Raw genomic sequence first — 21432 nt, forward strand, 5'->3', positions numbered from 1 at the left:
ATGCCACCCACTCATAGAATATCCTTCTCCATCCTAGACATCCTGGACCCAAATAAATTCACCTGTAAAAACCAGATCAATTACTCACCAGAGACCAGAGGCACTGGTACACGGAGGCTTTCACAAAACGAGGAGGAAACTTTGGAGAAAGTGGCTAAGAATGGTGCTGAAACAGATTGGAACTCTGAAGACCAGCAGCGTGGTAAGGGAAAACAAACAGGCATTATTTTAATGTCCTGTACTGTATAAAGGATACTGGAGTTATCTGTATCAGAGGCGGGTGTTGGTGAAGTAATTCAGTAGATTATGTTAAGTGTTAAGAAACGTGTTTTTTTTTAAGGCAAGGAAAGCAGATGTTGACCATGATAAGACCCAAAATAGTATAGCAGTAGGCTATAGTTCTTTTTTTTTTTATGGGAAGAAAGCATCAGAATACCGAAATTGTGGTCTTTTTTGTTAAACAGATTATTTAAATAAAAATGTAGGTTTAAATAATTCTTTTCATTTTCATTTTCAGTGATAGCGGTGGCTTTTTAAAATGCAAGGGTTAAAGTTTTTTTTTTTTTTTTAAATATTTATACCTTATCTTTATTCTAAATAGTACAGTATGCATATTGTAAGTACCTATACTTAGTGTATTCTTGACGTTGCTTAATTCCATTTGACGTAACTTATTTCCTTTGAAGCAATCGCATTTAGTTGTTTATCCTCAGTTGCAAGTGATTGACACCGCGACAGTCAGACTGGGTAATTGTTTAAATCGTCCCATTGAGGATGCCTCAGCTCACTTTGATCGATATCCCATTACTGACTCCTGCATATCTACTTCTAGCACCTTGCTGGTACAAACTTCAAACCCCATCCATGTCTGATCCTAAATATTGTTCGATTAAAACTTATCTTTAATAGATTACATTTATCGATCTGCCAACAAATATGAAACTCCATTAGCACGTCGTGGGCAGATAGGGAGTGCTGGATTTGGTATGTGTGGCTTTCTACAACATGACATTTATAGCGATTTTCTGATTCATAAATAATTAAGGGATTACGTTTTTTCCACTATGAGCTAAATCAGGTAGGATTTTTGTTTTAATTGGCTGTAGAAAGCGCAACAGATAGTGTATGTGTCTGTGTAGATTTATCAAGTAAGAGCATTAAAAACACTATTCTAACATTAAATAATAAATTACCTGTTATAGGCTAGTATATTAGTGCACATCGTTTTCTAGTTTATAGACGAAAACACGTGTTTTAAAAGAAATTGCACAAGAGATAGAGAACTAATAGAGGCAATTAAAAAAAAACATAGTAAACTAGTTTATGAGATTATTTATGAGATTAAATCTAACTGCATAACTATCCTGTTCTGTTTGCTATAATACATGTATTGTTCACACGATGATGAACATATATTTTCGTCGCCCTGTACATACATAATGTGGTAACCTCACAATAATTCTGTTGTGTTTTTAACAGTGTTGTCCACATCAGAGTTGTGTTTGCAACATTTGTTTCAGTGTAGATAATACTGCAGTGTTATACTATAATATCAGATAACATTTTAACACAATTCGACACATTTCGTGAACAACAGCACACACAGTAAAAGAAGGACAGGCAATTGATGTAAATGGACAGTAACATTTTGAGGCGTATGTCTGGTATGAAAACAATGTTGTTGGTTTTTTGATTTAACAAAAAAAAAATAATTCTTATTTTTTTTTAAATTCAAAATGTTTGTTTTTGCAGGTAAAGAAGAAAGAGACGAACAACTTGGTTCTGAAGTACAAAAGGGCCACTCAGACAAAACCGCGGAATGCTCCATACTGTCTGATAAAGAAGAACCCGAGGTTTCATTGGAGACAGATATCAAAGACGGAGATGACAACGGCGAACTCGAAGTTGATGATTTCTCAGCTGACGATTCTCAGGATTCCTTGAAACAAAAAAGACGCAGCAGGTCCGATCAAGGTTGCGCAAAGCCGAGGCGCGCGAGGACTGCCTTTACCTACGAGCAATTGGTGGCGCTGGAAAACAAATTCAGATCAACACGGTACCTGTCGGTGTGCGAACGCCTCAACCTCGCCTTGTCTCTCAGCCTGACGGAAACCCAAGTCAAAATCTGGTTTCAGAACAGGAGGACCAAGTGGAAGAAGCAAAACCCAGGGTCCGACAGTACAATACAGACTGGAGCCAACTCACTCACCACTGTCGGTTGTAGTCCAAATCACCCTGGGTCCGGTGGTCTCAACTTCCAGACTTTTCACACTTTCAGCCCAGGGAATATGCTCTTTCCCACAACTGGTGCAGTGCCGTTATCATCCACTGGAGGACTCCTCAATCCATTTTTAAACACGGCTTACCTGCCACTGTCATTTTACACACCGCATTTATGAACTACTAAACAATGGAGGTACCGTACTTTAAGAAGGGTCAGGAACAAGCATGGGATAGTTACCATTGTAAATAATAAAATACAAAAAAAGAAAAGAATCATAACTTGTTGCTAATAATGAAGGTGTCTAATTTGAACGATATGTTCAGTCTGTAGCATATTGACTTTCATTTGCATTTTCAGGAATCATTCTATTTTTGAAAAAGTATGCATTATTGTGCTGGTATTTGTAATGAGTAGAACTGTAGTATGTTGCCTATACTATCCATTTGTTTGAAACGATATGAAAATTAATTCACTGCTTTTGATGCTTCCACCACAGAGATGCACACTTCCAAATACGGAAGTGTTTACGCCAGTCTTTAATTCATTCTTATCTGAGGATGTGTTGAGATCTACCTCTTCATCCATATGTCACATTACACTTTTACATATCTAGAGAAGTGCTTTCAATTGTGATGAAATTTGGTCTGGACATACTTTAGCACCTTGAGAATATATCTGAATCTGGGGATTCATGAAGGCATCTGTCCATCTACCTGTATGTTAAATTGACATTTTTACATAAAGATGTAGGTCATGGTGAGCTACTTCATTTAGGTTACTGATAGCTCTAATTTTACATTTACAGCGGTAAAGAGTATCCTTACATAAACAATTAAAACCCACAAGATATAATGTATCAGATATAATATTACATGTTTAAGATAATTCATTCCACCTTTTTGGATATACATGCACATGTTGGTATATACATGTCAAAACTGCACTTATTATTATTTTTAAACACCTATGATTGCTTTCAAGAAAGATGTATTAAAGTACACAAAATGAGTATTTATGTGCAACACGTTTTGCTGGAAATTTAGGACTAAAGATTGTTAACAGCATAAAGTTTGTTTTATAAAATAAGTGTCATTGTTTGTTGGTAAATGTTAAGAAACAGTAAACTTTTTTCCAAAGTAATTTGAATTCTGTGTATGTCTTTTAATCTATTAAAGAGTAAAAACATATGCAATTTTAACTTAGCCCAGTGTGTCCTCTATTGACCATAGTATGCAATTGCACATTCAATATCAAGCAGCATGTATAGCATATCAGTGGGTGATGTCATGGCAAAGGGTAAGTATCTGTGTTTATAGCAGTTTCTTCTGCTATTGAGTAAATGGCTCTTGTTGATACAATGCTGTCAGCTTATGTACAACTAAGAACAATCTGTGCCCTGCTAGTACATCTAGACCTCATGCAACCCAGTGCCCTTCACAAACCCACTGCTCTTTGAATCACATTCCTTTGATAAAACAGTGGTAAAGAAACAAAACAATCACAATTATATCTTAAACATTTACACAAAGACCTTAAACAAATCAATGTATTTATTGATTCATTTTAATTTTTAATTTTAATTCGTTTTGATGTTTGTTATTTGAATGACCTGAACACCCTTACCATTTAGTCAAAAGCAGAAATAGCCAATCATGTCAGATTTTGCCAACTGGTGTGGCAGTTTTTGAGATCACCAAACCCATTGCTTTAGAGCTACATTCCAACACCGGCCTCCAGATTATGGGCCCTCTTCACAAAGCTTTATTTTTCAAGATGAATGTCAAACTATTGTATTCATGAATAAAGACATTCTTTAAATAACTCAGTAACTCGTGTTAAATGATCCTATAACACCAGTGTGCTATTGCTGTTTTTACACAATACAGAGTTTCTGCAATATTGACTTTATATCATTATGGGAAAGTTTTTTAAAGCACACCCTTTTTAGGATGGCTCTCATTCCATACCGATTACACAAACATAGTACAAGCACAATCCTATAATTGATTATAATAAGCAAGACGCTTAACAGGTACTGTATATCTGACAGGACCCAAAACATTTGCAGCCTGATCTATAAAAAACATAGAATAGATATTAGTGCATATTAGATACCTGCGTGCATTAAACTTTGCAACCAGCACACACAGTAATTGTTATCTAGTATTGCCTTTAGTTCAATTTTCTGCAGAACACATCCCTCAGGTGTGTGGATCCCTCTTCATTTGCATAACCCAGATTGTATTAAATGATTAAACAGTGCCCCTCCCAACATTTTGGTATGTATAACATGCCTTTGTCAAGGGAAAGTGAACTGAAAACAAACAGTGGAGATATTTATAGGCTTATGATGACATGGTAACCACACATGTATTTGTCTTTGAATTTAATGTCTTTGTGATGGCATTCACTATATAGCTAATGATGTAATGATCTACTGTTCCTTTCTATTTAAACTTTCAGGCATGGTATCTATTATATTTATGCATTTATTTTATTCTTTTATACTGTACTGCACAAACTTTAGGTCATCCACGGTGTGTTTGTTCCTTGTAAAGTGCTGAACTATTGGTTCATTTATTTTTGTATTTCTTATATTTGAACTATCTATCTATCTATCTATCTATCTATCTATCTATCTATCTATCTATCTATCTATCTATCTATATATATATATATATATATATATATATATATATATATACACACACACACATAGGTTATTTGAAATTGTAAAATTGTTTAAATAACTAATAGCAGAAATGTGAGTACCAGAAAACAGAATTTGTATTAAAGAAAGAAAAAATAAATATATGAAAATGATGTAACTTAGGAGTCTGTGTTTCTAAGAAATGACCAGTATAAAGGGCAGAGACAGTTTTCCACAGCATGTCAGTAGTGTCAGTGGCCTTTTCAAGGGCTGTATTACAATGGATGCTTTTCTAATTCTTTTGAATAGGTTTTAGCTCACTCTTAAAAAACATTCATTTACAAACCTCCACTCATTGAAGTATTTATTGTAATGTTATCTTTCCTTTTGTTTTATCTGTCAGGTCCATATACTGAGTATGTTTGTTTTATTGATTAATGGTGCTCGTAAGCTTGTAACTTGCTTAGAATTTGAAAGTTAAACCATTTTTATTTTATTTATGTGTTTAGCAGACACATTTATCCAAAGCAACTTACACATTATTATTATTATTATTATTTATTTCTTAGCAGATACCCTTATCCAGGGCGACTTACAATTGTTACAAGATATCACATTATTTTTACATACAATTACCCACTTATACAGTTGGGTTTTTACTGGAGTAATCTAGGTAAAGTACCTTGCTCAAGGGTACAGCAACAGTGTCCCCCCACTGGGGATTGAACCCACAACCCTCCAAGAGTCCAGAGCCCTAACCACTACTCCACACTGCGTACACTAATAAAAGGTTACACTTGAATAATAATTAAAGCTATAAACTTAAATACAACACAGAGACAGCAAGTGTAACAAGAACAACAATAAATACTTCCTGTGTTAACTGTTACCCAATAGTTCTGTTTGTGTGTCTTATAATGTGGCAGGGAAAACTCATTTTTAGCCCTTTTATTTCACTTGCGGAATAACGCAGATTTTTCTTTTTTTTTTTTGTAATCGGAGAATTTCATTTTTTATTATTGTGGAAAACAACTAGGAACCCTGGTTCTTACACCCACCTTGTTTAATGTTGTCATTGTGAACCAGAAAGACCTGTTAGGGAGGTGATCATTCATTGTATTTAAGTGAAATTGTGCCTAATAAGGTGGGTGTAACCTGATATAAGCACAGTAGATGTAATTCTGAAGTAATACACAACTTTCTACATGTACATGTTTCATACAGTATAAGCTTCAATTTGAAATTTGATTTCCATTCCTATTAATTGATATTAAAGAAGTATACAAGTTAAGAGTATGAAATGTCCATATGATTTACTGATAACACACGTCACTATAAATTGGTAATCATTTTTAGACAGGCAGCCTCTTTAAAGTCCTTCTTTTTTGTGGGTTATTATTATTATTATTATTATTATTTATTTCTTAGCAGACACCCTTATCCAGGGCGACTTACAATTGTTACAAGATATCACATTATACAGATAACACAATATTTTTACATACAATTCCCCATTTATACAGTTGGGTTTTTACTGGAGCAATCTAGGTAAAGTACCTTGCTCAAGGGTACAGCAGCAGTGTCCCCACTGGGGATTGAACCCCCAACCTGCCGGTCAAGAGTCCAGAGCCCAGAGCCCTAACCACTACTCCACACTGCTGCTGTTATGTGAGAAGGCATTTTAAAGTTCTGTTAATCCTACTCCTAACACCCCACTCAGTCAGGACCTTGATGTGGTGAGTGAGGTTTGTTTTTTAGCACAATGCTGACCTACAGTATAGGTCTCTTTTTCCACCACTGCTCACACATTAAGAACTGGATAGGACTTTACAATGGACATATGCAATCTGATCGACTTGTTCTATTGTGAAGAATACAGAAAATAAAGTTTCTTACATTTTTCAACATATTGTGCCTTTTTTGTGAATGTGTTTTCGGTTCTGACTACTTTACATTCAGATTTCTGCTATCCATGCAGTGCTCTGTTAAGGGTTCACCAGCACTAAAGCTGGACAGCTCGGATCTAGATTGACTTCTACTCTAGCATTTACACAAATCTGACATCCTGTATGCTTAATTAGTTAAAAGCCTGAATTATACACACTAAAGTCAGGGACAATATGTAGTGGTTAACAATCACATTGCTTCAAGTTCCAAATTTGTACTTTTGAGTGTTTGAAGTTATGGAAGAAACATTCTTATTTTAATGCATATTATATAATTTGGCTTCATACATATTTAACAATTGCATATACAGTATTATTGATAACAAAGGAACTTACTATAGCTAAGTATCAGAAACAACAACCAATCTGCAATTCTGCTTTGAGAAGAGATGATGCCAATGATCTAACAAACACTACGAAGTGGCAACATATACAAGGGTATATTACTGCAGTTTTTATGACAAGTTAGATGTTTAAACTGAGACAAATTTGTTAGCAGATTTAGTGCAAGACCATGCATGAACATTGCTAAAGATTAAACCTTTTGACCTGCTCATTCCTTTAAATCAATTTTAAACATTCCCTAACTATTTCTCATAATATACAATTTAGCTACTATATAACCTATATTAATGATACTGCTCTATTGGTGTAAATGACAAAATTTGTGGAGCACAAAATTATTGGCACATTTTCAATTAGTCTGTGTAAGTTAAGGTTAGTCTTAATTGCGCTAGTTAAAACACTATTCATCAATTAGAAACCACGATTTATCAACTTAACAACATTGCGGCGAACCTCAGTTCCCGCCGCAGGCAAGCGCAGCACACTGGGAGAGGCAATCCACACACAGGCGGAGGGCGGGCGCGAACCCGGGACCTCTTACACTAAAGCTTACGAAAATTACGACTATAGCATGTTGAATTGTTTGAGCAGCGCGCAAAAATCCACCATTACCAGCCAAGGATTTAAAGAAACATTTTTTGTACGTACGTTTATTTGTACCGTAATTAAACAATATTACATGTATTTTATATTTACTGCAAAGGCTTATTCAATCAAATAAAACCAACTATTTATGACACAAAAAAACGATCAATATAAAAAAAATAACCTAATAATAATACGATTAAATAGCAATAAAAACGCAAACGTAACTTTGACTAAATATTACGCTATAAAAAGCAGATATATGTTTTACCCTATCCTCTCTTTGCATTGCGAAACCTAATCGTCACGTGACTCGTACGCTGACATGTGACATGCCAGGGGGAGAGAAATTTGCCATGACACCGCCCCTACGTCTAGACGTCATTACGAGTGACGTTTGAGCCAGATAAATATTTAGACCCCCCCTCCCCTTACCGCCTGAGTGAGTCTGCCAGGAGCGAGCCGGGAGTAACCGAAGGAAACGTGTTTGCTAGACGTTGAAATATACAGGTAATGTTTGAAACGGATAAACGGTTAAAATAACTGGGTACGTTATTAGACATAGTTATTGACACAAAGAAGTCGGAAGGAGGTAATAATTTAAAGAAGCACGGTTAATAGAACAGCATACGTCATGCCTGTTTGGTATCTCAAGAGTGCAAAACGAACATCATAATGTAACCTAATACCATACTTGCCAGTTAAATAACTATTAGTTGTCTCTGCCTAATCAGTTTTCACACCAGTGTGTTAAGCAGTAAGTAAGTTTACATTTTCGACGGCATGGTTAGTTGGTATTGAATTTGACTTGCGTTTTTGTGCAGCAATTTTGTTTTTGTGACACAACTACGACCCAGCCGGCTTACCGCATGAAGAATGATGTAACTTGACTTCACTGTTGCGTTTAGTAATATATGCAGTAAACTACAAAAACAGAAAATGTTACCTTACCACTACTAGGTATAACATTGTGAGATTTCTTGTTGCTTTTTAGTTTTTATTATGAATTTAATTCCAGGAGTCGCTGCATTTGCAGGTGGATACTCCAAACCACTACTGCAGTGTCGTATGTGCGGGTTCATTCATTTGCTGTTTTGTTTAGGCCCCTGTTCTAATACTATTTAGGGGCATTATATTTTTAGAATTTATACTTCTAGTACGTCATGTGTTAGTTTTTTACGATACATATGAGTAGGATTTCAACCGGTGGTGGTGCTAGTCCAGGCCAGACAGTATATGGTAGGAACTTGGGTTGACATTGTAGTTTTTTAAACATCGTCCGACTACACTTGTCATCCTTTCAGCGCTTTCCTATGAATTACCAAACCAAAGAAGAAACATCGCGCTTTCTAACAGTATTATCTACGGTAAAATGAAGAGAAACGCAGTAAGCACACACCTTTGCAGTTAATCTAAAAGTCCATGTCCTACTATATACTCTATAACTAGCAATAACCAATGCGTTTTAAGACATGCCAGTGCCCGTCCACTGATGATGAGAAGACGGCGCTTTCAAATATTTTGATGATGATAATAATAATTATAATAATACTACTACTAATAATACGGGCTGCAAGTTGACAGCAATACACAAAGGAAAGAATAAAAGTTAGGATACTGTTGCAAAGTTAAGCGGGATCTAGGGGTCTAATAAAAAAATAAATAAATGGGAATAAATTGTATCAATTTTTTAGTACATAAATCCCTACAATACAATTGACCTTGCTGTCTTAAAACTGGTAGAGACGACATCATCTTTACAACACCATTTAAAATAAAAAATAAAAAAATACAAATGTCTATAGTCTCTTAGACAAGTTAGCTCTGCTTCTCTTAACCAATAGGATTTCCCTGCCGTCCAAACTGATACGCAAAGCAGGCGATTGACACCTCTGCGGCGGTGCAGCATTAATATCCAGAAAAATATATTCTCAGGGTCCAAAGCTAGATGAGTGCTGTGCGTGTGATTTTTATGAAGTGAGCGCGCAGCAACAAATAAGACACGTCGCTGGTCACAGCAAAAGTATAGGTCCTTCGTCTGTCCATTATATGAGAAGTGGGTAAACCCTATATCGCCCAAATTACAAGTGGTATTTTAAACCACTTTTCAGTGATCCAATTTGTCTGAAAAAATAAGTTTTATTTTATGTTTCTGAATTTGTACCTGTGATTATTGCATATTAATGTGTGTAGTTTGTTGCTTTTTAGTATAACTAATCATAATTGCAGTTACTGCAGCATAATTGTAAGTGAACAAAACATAATTGTAACTTCAGCGATACAATATACTGCTGTAATTATAAAATTGATCCCCAGGTCTTGTCCTTGGGTTAGTTTTTATTAAAGTGACCATGTAGAAAGTGTGTCGCCACGAGTTGATTTTGCCAGTATATGTGGATCAGAGAAATCTTGAACTATGTAGTGCCCTTGCCAACTGCATGTGTGCAACTTGTCACAGTAACTTATATATAATGTCCCTATAATTCAACTCCCCAAAATGTAAGAAACATGCATTCCAGCCTTGCTGAAGGTCAATAATAATCTTTGGACAAAATATTTGTTTTAGGAATTGTATTTATTAACTTTTCTTGCATTCTGTGAAATTTTGGCATCCAGGTTCATATCATACTGCAGGGTAGCAGGACTGTTAGATATTTGAGTTGTAAACCTTGTAATCTTTACCATGTATTTATGCTAAAATGCCGATGGGGTAGTATTCTGAATGCAGTCCAGCACCCTCATTGTATTTTGCTTGAATAAGAAGTGCTATGTTATCACATTGCTCTGTGTGGGGTGCCATTTTGAGCTAATACAGTAGCTGAGTTTTCTAAAAACAGATAAACAGCAGCAGCCAAGATCTGTTTTTGTAATTAAGACTGTTTTACAACTAAAGGTTTGGTCATACCTTCTCGGTGACACTCATGGCTCCTGCATGTGTTAAAGTAAACCAGGTAGCTGAAATAAAAATTAAATGCTGTTAATAATACTTTTATTTTCCCCTTGTAGATACGCTCTTCAAAAAACAGCCCTGCAAAGATGTTTTCCAAGCTGAGTGTTTGTGCGAGCTTGGCTACGCCAGTGCTCAGCCGCCAAGTGCACATGGTGGTCCGTCCTGCATCGACGGCTGCCTCAAAGCTTAAGAATATGGAGAAATCCTTATCTGCAGATGAGGTGTTTGCTCGGGAGGCAAAATATGGTGCCCACAATTACCACCCGCTGCCTGTGGCTCTGGAGCGTGGTGAAGGTATGTAATTGTATAACCAAAGTAAGGCTGGAATTGTCTTGATATTTTCTTTGGTAAATCAAATAACGGATGCGCAGCAAAGTTTCAACATTTGTGGCCAACAGTAGTGCTTGGGTTGCTTTACCCCCAAGTATGTAACCAATGCTTTAAAAAAATAACACAAATAAGTCTGACATTTTAATGTAACGCCCATTATTCAGTAATTTGCTGCTACTCTTGTGTGCCTTCCAGACTATGGCTGTGGTGAAGCCCATTTGTCATGCCCCAGCATTTTGAGTTGAAGGTTATAGAACCGCACTTTACCACCCAAACAAGCTTCCAAAGGCTCTGGTGTGATCCTATGACTTGTGAAACAGGAAGGAAATGTGGCCTAAATAAGGATAGTAAAACAACAAAGTACTTGTTGAGAGTGTTATGCTACAGTACTACGTGGTAACAAATAAAAGAAATTGTGATAATAATTCTACGTTCTCTAGGTCACCAAAGGCACAATCTGAAATGTTACTTTTTTTTCATTGCAGGAGTTTATGTGTGGGATGTTGAAGGCAGAAGGTATTTTGACTTTCTGAGTGCTTACAGTGCAGTGAATCAGGGTCACTGCCATCCAAAGATCGTTGCGGCTCTGAATGCACAGGCCACAAGACTTACACTGACCTCGCGAGCATTTTACAATGATGTGCTGGGGGAGTATGAGGAGTACATCACTAGTCTCTTCAAATACAACAAAGTGCTGCCAATGAATACAGGTATAATAACCTTTTTCAACCACTAGCATTTTAAGCCATTTCTATTTTAAACTAAAATATAGTGGTAAATACATGTCAATTATTTGCTTGCAGAACGTAATACATTTTGATGTGGGAAGGCTAAACTTAAAGATGGCTTTTGTAGCAGACTTGAGAAATGTTAAAATAGACCTCATCCATAACTTCCGATATCCCCAGGGTTCTCCCTAGAAAGCACTTTTAACGGAAAAATAAACCTGCCTTCCCTTAAATATATAATACGACAAAAAATTTGAATAATGTGTCGTCTTTCGAGTTTCGTTGACTATATCTGGTTGTGCTTTTTTATGTTCTACATTGTTTTTCATTACTGTTTTTTATTATGGTAAATTACTATGCTTATGAAAGATAATGTAGGTTTATTGGCGTTCACAAAAAAGTAAACGGTATCCTTTTCACTTCCTTTTTAGCTTAATTATTGAGCTTATTGCTTTATTTAAATTTTCTTTACGTTTTCAGGGCGTTTTGTTAATGCACGTCCATTTTTGTTTTTTGATGTTCTGCATTTTTTTTAATGCAATTCTCAATTCACTATTTTTTCTAGACAACGGTACTCGCACACATTTTGGTCACCATCATAACTGTTGCATGGAACCGGAGTGTAATAAGCCAGCACCTGGGTACATATTTTTTACGATGTCACAACAAAAGGAATACGTTTTTTTTTTTTTTTTTTGTGCATATGTATAGCTATTATGTTCTGTATCACCTTATAGTACAATAATACGACAAAATTGACTGAATGATACCCGAAAATAATCAATATTTTTTTAATAAAGTAGCCAGCGCAAATATAGTATTAGGCTGTGGAATCACTGAGTTTTAGCTAACTTGTTGTTTTTTTTTTCTTGTAGGTGTAGAAGCTGGAGAAACTGCTTGCAAGCTGGCCCGCAAATGGGCATACACTGTCAAGGGAGTTCCAAAGTACAAAGCAAAAATTATCTTTGCAAGTAGGTTGAAAAATGAGACTTCTCCTAGTACCATATTTCTGTGTTCGATTTATGTTGGTGTCCAAGAAGATGGTATTACCCTATTTTATCAACCGCATATTATATATGTCATTTCAGAAGAAACTAGTTTTTGTTTGAAATGTATCCGCTCAATATTTGGACTTTGATCTGTGGACTAGACTCTTTTTTTTTTTTTGATTTACAGATGGCAATTTCTGGGGGAGGACATTAGCTGCTATCTCCAGTTCCTCAGATCCCAGCAGTTATGATGGATTTGGTCCGTTCATGCCTGGTTTTGAAATTATCCCGTACAATGACATACCAGCTCTGGAGGTACAGGAAAAAATAATAATAAAGATTTTCACATCTCGTTCCTAGAATGTTCATTTTTCTAGATTTACTCAAATGCATTGTGCAAAGTGTATTTGAGAAGGGAAGATGCAATGTTAAATATTGCAAAAGCAGCTGTAAAGAGTCATTTACAGGGGGTGGTCTGTTCAGGTACTGCTTTACTTGGAAGAATACTGCAATAATACTGTCCACAGCAGAATTTCTGCTCCCTATTCCTGCCAAAAGTCAGTAATCCATGGTAATTCCATCTGCATTGGATGGCATTGCTTTAATATAGTATTATGCCTATTGAAATGGATATTTTATGCAAATGTACACAAGCCAACAAGCAAGGAATTTAAAACTGTATTATAACGACAACCCAAAGCATCTTATGTGGTTATAAAACGCAAAAAAGAATGTGTTTTTTGTGTGTATGTATATATGTGTGTGTGTGTGTGTATGTATATATATATATATATATATATATATAATATATATATATAAAATAAATAAATCTATATATATATAATAAATAAATAAATCTATATATATATATATTAAATAATAATAATAAATTTATATATAAATAAATTATTTATATATAATATATAAATATATACTATATAATATATAAATAAATAAATATATATTCACACATTATATATTTATTTATTTAATTTATATATTATATATATATATATAAATACAAAAAAAATATATATATATATATAATAAGTTTGTTTTATTTTATTTATTTATTTATTTATTTATTTATTTATTTATTTATTTATATTTATTAATTAAACCTTATTTATATATATAAGTCCAAGATGATTGTTCTCAACATTAAATTGGAAAACGGATTTATGGACTTGGAAGTCAACAGAGTGATTGTCTGTTTGGTAGGGGGACAGGTAAATATAAACAATGCTGTGCCTTCATATTTGAATAGCGTGCACTTCAGGATCAGAATGTTGCAGCATACATGGTGGAACCCATTCAGGGTGAAGCGGGAGTGCTTGTTCCTGATGAAGGCTACTTGACCAAAGTGAGAGAGCTGTGCACCAGACACAATGTAAGTTTATATTTCCTCTCAACTGCTGTCCTCTTGATGAATAGAAAAGAACATGGATTTAAAGAGCGTGTGTGAAAACAACAAAGGGGCATTATGTGTATGTACAACCTAATGTTACCATGGTTCACTTGCATTTTTGTGGCCTCTTGTGACCACCTGATTGGTGAGCAGGTGGTAGTGTGGTGTATATTGGTGGATTCTTCTGCTGACCATGTGGTCTGTTTTTTTCGGGTAAGGAAAGCTCTTGCATTTAATCATGCACTTCCTACTTCTGCAGGCATTGGATGCTCACACTGCCATCTTGTTGTCAGATGTGAAGTGTGACAGTGGCAACACTGCTGTCATCCATGGTTGTCCATCTGTGTGCTGGTAATAAAGCTAGACTGTTTTTAGCTTTTATACAAAGACCTTTTCTGTATAAACATTTGACTGTTTCTTTAGTATGTGTGTCCATTTATCAGCTAAATATAGGATAGTATAAAAAGGTGGACTGCTTAAAATTCTCTTCAATTTTCAGGTCCTGTTTATTGCGGACGAGGTACAGACAGGGCTGGCTAGGACTGGCCGGAGACTGGCGGTTGACCATGAAAGCGTCAGGCCTGATATTGTTATGCTAGGCAAGGCTTTGTCAGGAGGAGCTTATCCAGTAAGTAGTTGAAACACAGATCTGGTTTATCTGGCTACACCACCCAAAATCTTTGTAAAATGCAACAATGTTTTTAGCAGCAGGTGTTTCTCTGAAACTTCTTTTTAAGTACTAGGAAATCTGTGATTGCAAAATACATTACCAAATATTCCCCAAGATGTTTATAATCCAAATCTTTGTTTGCTCCATTAAGCTTTTCCTTTTTAAATACAGGTTTCTGCAGTGCTGTGTGATGATGAGGTCATGTTGACTATTAAGCCAGGTGAACATGGCTCTACTTACGGAGGAAATCCATTGGCATGCCGGGTAGCTATTGCAGCTCTTGAGGTGTGTATTTATTTTATCCATCTATCTGTATCCATATAAAGTTTCAACACTTTATTTTATTATTTTAAGGTGAACAACCATTTTTTTTTTCGGGGGGTGGGGCTGGGGGTCCTTTTCTACTGCAGTACATCAATTGTTTAACTGCAGTGAAACAAGTTTTTCTGATACAAACCATAAAAGCAGGATTTTGTCCATAAAGTAATCTGCTGTAGTGGTAGATGACATCTGATAGATCCTTGATTGTGGGGAAATAACCTTGTTGTGTAGCAACCCCTGTAGAAATATATGTCTTGGAAGGGGAATTGGTTACTTTTCTAATGTGTTTTAATGAAAGTATTCTTCTCATTATTACATAAGACATTTGTAAGACATGCTTTGCCTTGATCTTCCATAATTAAGAGCATGACACGGGTATCGGTTAACAGCATTTATTATTCAAATACAACCAATATTGATTCAAAGCAGTTATTGCTTTGAATCTGCCCATCTAGACTAAATATAAAAGTCTATTGGACATCAATATCCGCATAGTGTGATCAATACTACCTCGGATATCGGGAGCCCTCTCAGGTCAGGATGGAGATGTCTTCAAAAGATTTAAATCCCGAGTGACTCTTTTGTCTGCATCCCAGGTAGTCTTTTAATATTCACTGACCACTTTATTCAGCTTGCATACTATGCATGTTCTAAGCTAATTGGTTGCATTGTGTCTGGGCCTATGACAAGCCCTGTTGCTGTACAGAATCATATTTCTAAATTCGCCACATGTAGAAAAGCTTGCTTTTCCCAGTTATTCTTGGCATACAAGTTGCAGGACACTCGTTGGTTACATTTCCCACAGTTTGAGCAGTTTTAAAACAGACAGTTAAGCAGCTAGGCTTTAAGATGCTCTTTGCCTTGAGTCTTTATCTAGCATACAGACTAACAGAAATCTCTTTTTGACCTGTACCCCCACCTGTTTCCAGCAATCTCCAGCTTGCACAGATTCTTATCTTGGCTTCAAATTAACTGTTCAGTCGCTTAAGAATTAAAGAAATGTGACCAAGTAAGTTGAGCATTGCAAATCCAAACACAGTAGAGGCTTTCAAAGCCAGGGAGAGTAACAGGAAGGTTAATCCATTCATCTGTTTGAAGTGTGTTTTTTTTTTTTTTTTTCTATCCTATCTATCTATCTATCTGTATCTATCTATCTATCTATCTCAAATCTTCAAATTGCAGGTTCTTGAAAAAGAAAAGCTGGCTGAAAATTCAGAAAAGATGGGAAAAGTCCTTCGATCAGAGTTGACGAAACTGCCCAGCGACATTGTAATGGCTGTTCGAGGGAAAGGATTGCTGAACGCCATAGTCATCAAAGAAACCAAAGGTATACTTCTGAATGGACTCCCTTCTATGAAATCATTACCCAAACGTTTCAGGTTGCTTATGACCGAATGGATATCCTCCAACAGGATATATGCAACTTGGTTTCCAGTGAAGCCCCCCAATGCCTTGTGCTCAGTTTTACAGCGTTTGAGTAACTTGTATTTATCTTTACTGAACTAGGAGTTCTGCTACAGACACATTTAATGGCATAGTACCGCTGTGGCTGTACATAGGCCACTTATTTTCAACTCTCGTTTTCCCAACAGACCACACTGCTGTAGGTGAATAGTCAATTATATTAACATTATTATATAAATATTAACCCTAACTTTTTTTTGTGTGTGTATTGTTAGGCTACGATGCCTGGAAGGTATGCCTGCGCTTGCGTGATAATGGGCTCCTGGCAAAGCCCACTCACGGGGACATCATTAGACTAGCACCGCCTCTTGTGATCAAGGAGGATCAAGTGCGAGAGTGTGCTGAAATCATTCAGAAGACAATCTTGTCCTTTTAGACTTTACCTGCTTATAGGTCACTTATTTTTGTCTTGGAATTTTTTTGGTTGCTGTAGTTGTATTATTTAAAAGCCTCCCCAAAACCAGTTTATTTAAATATTGTGTGATTTATATGTGTATGATCTCTCAAAATCCTTACCAACAAACTCAACAATGTACACAAGCCGTTGCAAGCAAAAACAAAATAAGCTATATATATATATATATATATATATATAATATATATATATATATATATATATATATATATATATATATATATATATATATATATATATATATATATATATATAAATATATATATAAAATAAATAGTAATTTGAGCACGTTCATGTGTTCGTCTTTCCTGGTAATGTTTGACCCCTATAAACATGTAATACATCAATATATATGCAAAGCCTTTGAAATGTTATTTGAAGGATATATGATATTTAAGGCATCACTGCACAGCCATTGAGTGTTTTAGGGATTCTGATTTTTACTGTTTACAGGTTAATATATATGCACAACAGTAATGAAGATATTTTAGATTAACTAAAGTTTTTTTGCCGCTGGTCACGGGTGAAATTGGGTTGAACCCTAATTTGTCATTTGGGGATTTATCAGGTAAATGCTTAAGATCAGAAATCCTAGATACGCAATGGCCTTTTGGTGATGTCAAAAGCCATTGGGGAGCTGAACGCCACGGTTTTCTTATTTATTTTTGAGAAACTTGAAAGATATTGCAAATCCAAATCGGCAAAGGTGTGATTTTGACACGCTATTTCTTTTAAAGATAAACGTTATTTAAATATATGGCTAGTTTGAGCACACGTTGACTACGTAAGGAAATGTTTTATTGGCATTTCAAACCTTTTAATGTAGTTTTTTGATTAGTGATATTCAAGAGAATGGCTATATTTCTTGGAGATGTGTGTTCAATGAGAGTGAATGCAACAAACTGATATTTATTTGTGATTCTGGATTTTGAACCTTTTCTTTAAGGAATTATTCGAAGTAGCCCAAGTTTCATAAATAATGCCTGTTGCTGCTGTAAAATGTAGTACTGTTAACATCTGTCTTGCTGAGTGGTTAACATCTGTATTCAGCTTTGTATAAGGCTAGTTCTGGTGTGCTTTATTTATTACATTTCTTTCTATGTGTATTTTGCAGAATTTAACAGTTCAAAATTGCTAAAGAATTAATGTTAAATTAAAGAGTGTTATATTCTCTGAATAAATGTGTGCTTTATTTGTTTGTTTTGGTTTGAACATACAGTACATTTTAGGGTATTCAAGTGTCATGATTTATCCTTGGTCAGATACTTGTACATAGTTTTTGTTTCTTTTGTCCAGCAGGTTTAGTATGAGGTATGTCCTTTTGCAAGAAGGTGGAGGCTTGGATACTGAGGAGGGAACTTGGATAGAGATTTAATACCATACCTTTTTCCTCTCTTAGACCTAAACAGCAGGTGGCACCAGTTAACCTGATCCTGCAAGCCTGTATAACACAAATTCAACTACAGTGCTGTAACCAATTCAGTGAGGAAACAAACTACATTGTACATTTATTTCTTCCCTTTTTAATGTTAAAGCTGAATTTAGATGAATAACATGAGATAGGAATGCCTGTATAAATACTCATTAATTCCCTGTTGGAATGATACAACTTCAAAACGTGTACTACTTATATCTAGGCTTCCCTTTTTCAGTGAATTTTTCATGGGCTCACAGGGTACTGGTAATAAATCCTTTTAGAATAACATTTATTTCTGAATCAACTCAATTTCTTTATTCCATATCATGAAACCCGTTAATTGTGCAACAGGTTATAGGCTTTTTCAAATTTCTATTACTTAATCTGAGAATTGCTCGTTCTATTATACAGGTATCGGGCCTCTACCTCTGTCGGGACATGTCAGTTCAGCTGGTCAGAAGCAACTTAATGTGCAAAACCAAATATAAATTGTGACAAACTTGTAACGTTTTTGCCTTCTATGGATGAAAAATGTAAGACTTCACGCATTGTATAATTGCCACCCACGCACTAAATAATTTTGGTGAGCTGTGGGAACTGATAAGAACTTGTCTGGAAAGAAGTACAACAAAATATACAATTTTCTTTCAAATCAGTTTACAGGAATAAAAAGAACAACAATAAAGTAGTACTGATACTAAATATTAAAAGATACGCAAGTCTCAATTTGGTCCTCAGCAGACATATGCTTGGCAAGAGTCTCTGCGTGGGGAGAGGTACCACACAACCTATCAATTTCTTACGAACACTAGTTAATCTTAGACTATCACTCAACAACTATACCAACTTTCAGCACTCTGCAATAAGTGGTTTTCGAAAGACAAATTTTTACATTTAAGCAAAATGCTTTTTTTCAATACAATATGGCGGCCAAACTATATGACTTACGACATATGTTCATTAGCATTTTCCATCTTCCCATAAGCATCTACCAACCTAGTGAATCTGGTGAGTTTTCGAGCAAATTTTGGCGGAAATAATAATAATAATAATAATAATAATAAAAATAAACACAGCAAGAACAATAGGCTTCCCAGCCTATGGCCTGGAAGCCTAATAATAATAATAATAATAATAACTAGAGTTGCCAGCAGCTTTACAGCTTTCAGTACCAGTACCAAACACTTTAGCAAATAGTGCAGAATGCATACATGGGTCACTATATGTGTTCCATAGTAACCATGGCTCTATCTGCACTCTAAAAGGAGTTATTAGCCAGTTTTGTATGTTGATGATGTCATCCAATGTGGCCACCATGTTTTTTATTGTAGCAACTTCCCTTGAACAACCTTTAAAGACAACCACACTAGGATCTGTGAAATGGCCTGTGAAACAAGGCCATTAAAGCACTGAAGTGTTTAACTTATAAACCTGCTTCAAATGTTTGCTCTTGCAGTGGATATAGTAACTATTGATCCCCCACCCCCCCTTTCTTTACTATTTAAAGCTGCAGTATCCCATTATCATGTTCGATTTTAAATCAAAGCATCAATCCTGGGTTTTACTACTTTCTTTTATACTCTTCTGTTTACTATTTATTAAAAACAAAACAGGTTGTTTTGAGGGGAATCATGTTGACTCTATATCTCCACCCTGCTAGAATTTAAAATAAACATACTTACAGAGCTCATGAATTGTAAAGGTCTTTCATATCTACCTGCATTTTAGCAATTGTATGAGGACAGGGTGAAACCCACTGGAGGACCTGATAGATCTTTATTATTGCAACTCAAGCAGCCAAATTTGGAGCTCAGATGTAATGTGCAATGGGAAACCTTAGTGAATGGTCAAATTAGCAACACACAGTGGACACAAATGTAAATGAAATATTTATTTAAAACGAGTTTTAAATGTGTGAAGTAAGACTGTAAAAATGGGCAATCCTAGATAACACTGGATATTTTATTGCAGCCAAGTTTGAAACTCTGACAGCCAAAAAGAGAAATGTTCATGTAAATAAATGTGTCTTCTGAAATGCATTACAGGCCCGGGAGTCGGATTCTTTGTAGGATATTTCCTTAATTATTAACCACTAACAATGACAGTCCTGTGCAGTGATTCAATTGGCTGCATCAGGGCCAGAAAAGCTGGATGTTATGATGGCTGTGGGTGAATCAAACACTGTTGAGGAGAGGGTTCAAAGGTGTAACCTTCCTAATAATGACATGACCCTTTTCATGGGATTGGAAAACGTAACCCTTGATGAGAATCTGCAGTACAGAAAGGGTTAAAGTGCTGTCTGAACAGCTGCATTCTCAAAGAATGATTTTTTTGTCTTCAGAATTTAAAAAAAAAAACAAAAAAAAAACATTATTGGCAAACTCGCCCTGCGCTGAATCAATAACTTATTACAATTTGAACAGCCTGGCATTGATTGCTGCTTTTTGTAAAACAAATGTAGCTGAAAACAAACAAACACAACAAAATAGCAGCTAGGCATGTGTTTTTATATCAAATTAGTTTGACATATGTGAAACAATGTCTTCATTGAAATCAATAATAAGAAAGCAGGCACTTAAAAAAAGAATCATCATTTGTTCCACCATTGCCTTGAATACAGACAACGTCTGCTTTTGTGAGGGATCCAAAGGCAGGTGTTTAAGTGGTTTTTGCCTTTTCCCCACCACTATTAGAGGACACTCTGTCTCCTACGGATTTGAATTCAGCAATGCTGCAGTTCTTTGAAAGAAGCACATGCTTCTTTCCTTAAGGGCACTTTCCTAGAACCTAGGACAGGGTTTGGATCAAGCCTATGATTGGAGTAAATAATACTTTACACATGGCTGTTTAAAGTGCACAAATCTGATGCATACATTTAGTGAGTCATAGCTTGAATGCTATTCACTATATGCTTTTCTCAAATTCTTGGTTATTTTCTAGAAAACAAAACTATATACAGTATTTTTTAGCAACGATGTCACACAGAAGAT

The 21432-nt window shown here is 35.5% G+C and overlaps 2 protein-coding genes across 3 annotated transcripts in view; both read left to right on the plus strand.

Annotated features, from left to right (window-relative positions):
* The window catches only part of nkx1.2la (NK1 transcription factor related 2-like,a), a 3679-nt gene extending 168 nt beyond the window's left edge, over window positions 1-3511 (plus strand). The window contains exons 1-2 of the mRNA XM_034026418.3: window positions 1-202; window positions 1753-3511. The exon at window positions 1-202 is cut by the window's left edge and continues 168 nt beyond it. Coding sequence (XP_033882309.3) covers window positions 1-202; window positions 1753-2399 — 849 coding nt within the window. The 3' untranslated portion in view covers window positions 2400-3511. The remainder of the gene's footprint in view (window positions 203-1752) is intronic.
* Window positions 3512-7671: 4160 nt separating this feature from the next.
* LOC117414793 (ornithine aminotransferase, mitochondrial-like) lies at window positions 7672-18206 on the plus strand. Of its 2 annotated transcripts, none has more exons than XM_059026225.1 (10): window positions 7672-7805; window positions 10757-10994; window positions 11516-11740; window positions 12634-12729; window positions 12935-13062; window positions 14015-14137; window positions 14655-14783; window positions 14997-15110; window positions 16329-16473; window positions 16826-18206. In XM_059026225.1, exons 1-10 carry the CDS (start codon window positions 7737-7739, stop codon window positions 16984-16986), a joined length of 1428 nt encoding a protein of 475 aa, XP_058882208.1. In that variant the 5' UTR covers window positions 7672-7736; the 3' UTR covers window positions 16987-18206. The 2 variants fall into 2 exon arrangements, with proteins under 2 accessions (XP_058882208.1, XP_033880485.2); XM_034024594.3 differs by lacking the exon at window positions 7672-7805 and adding an exon at window positions 8141-8260.
* The last annotated feature ends 3226 nt before the right edge of the window (window positions 18207-21432 follow it).

This window comes from Acipenser ruthenus, chromosome 7 (genome assembly GCF_902713425.1).
Source record: "Acipenser ruthenus chromosome 7, fAciRut3.2 maternal haplotype, whole genome shotgun sequence".
Taxonomy (NCBI): Eukaryota; Metazoa; Chordata; class Actinopteri; order Acipenseriformes; family Acipenseridae; genus Acipenser; species Acipenser ruthenus.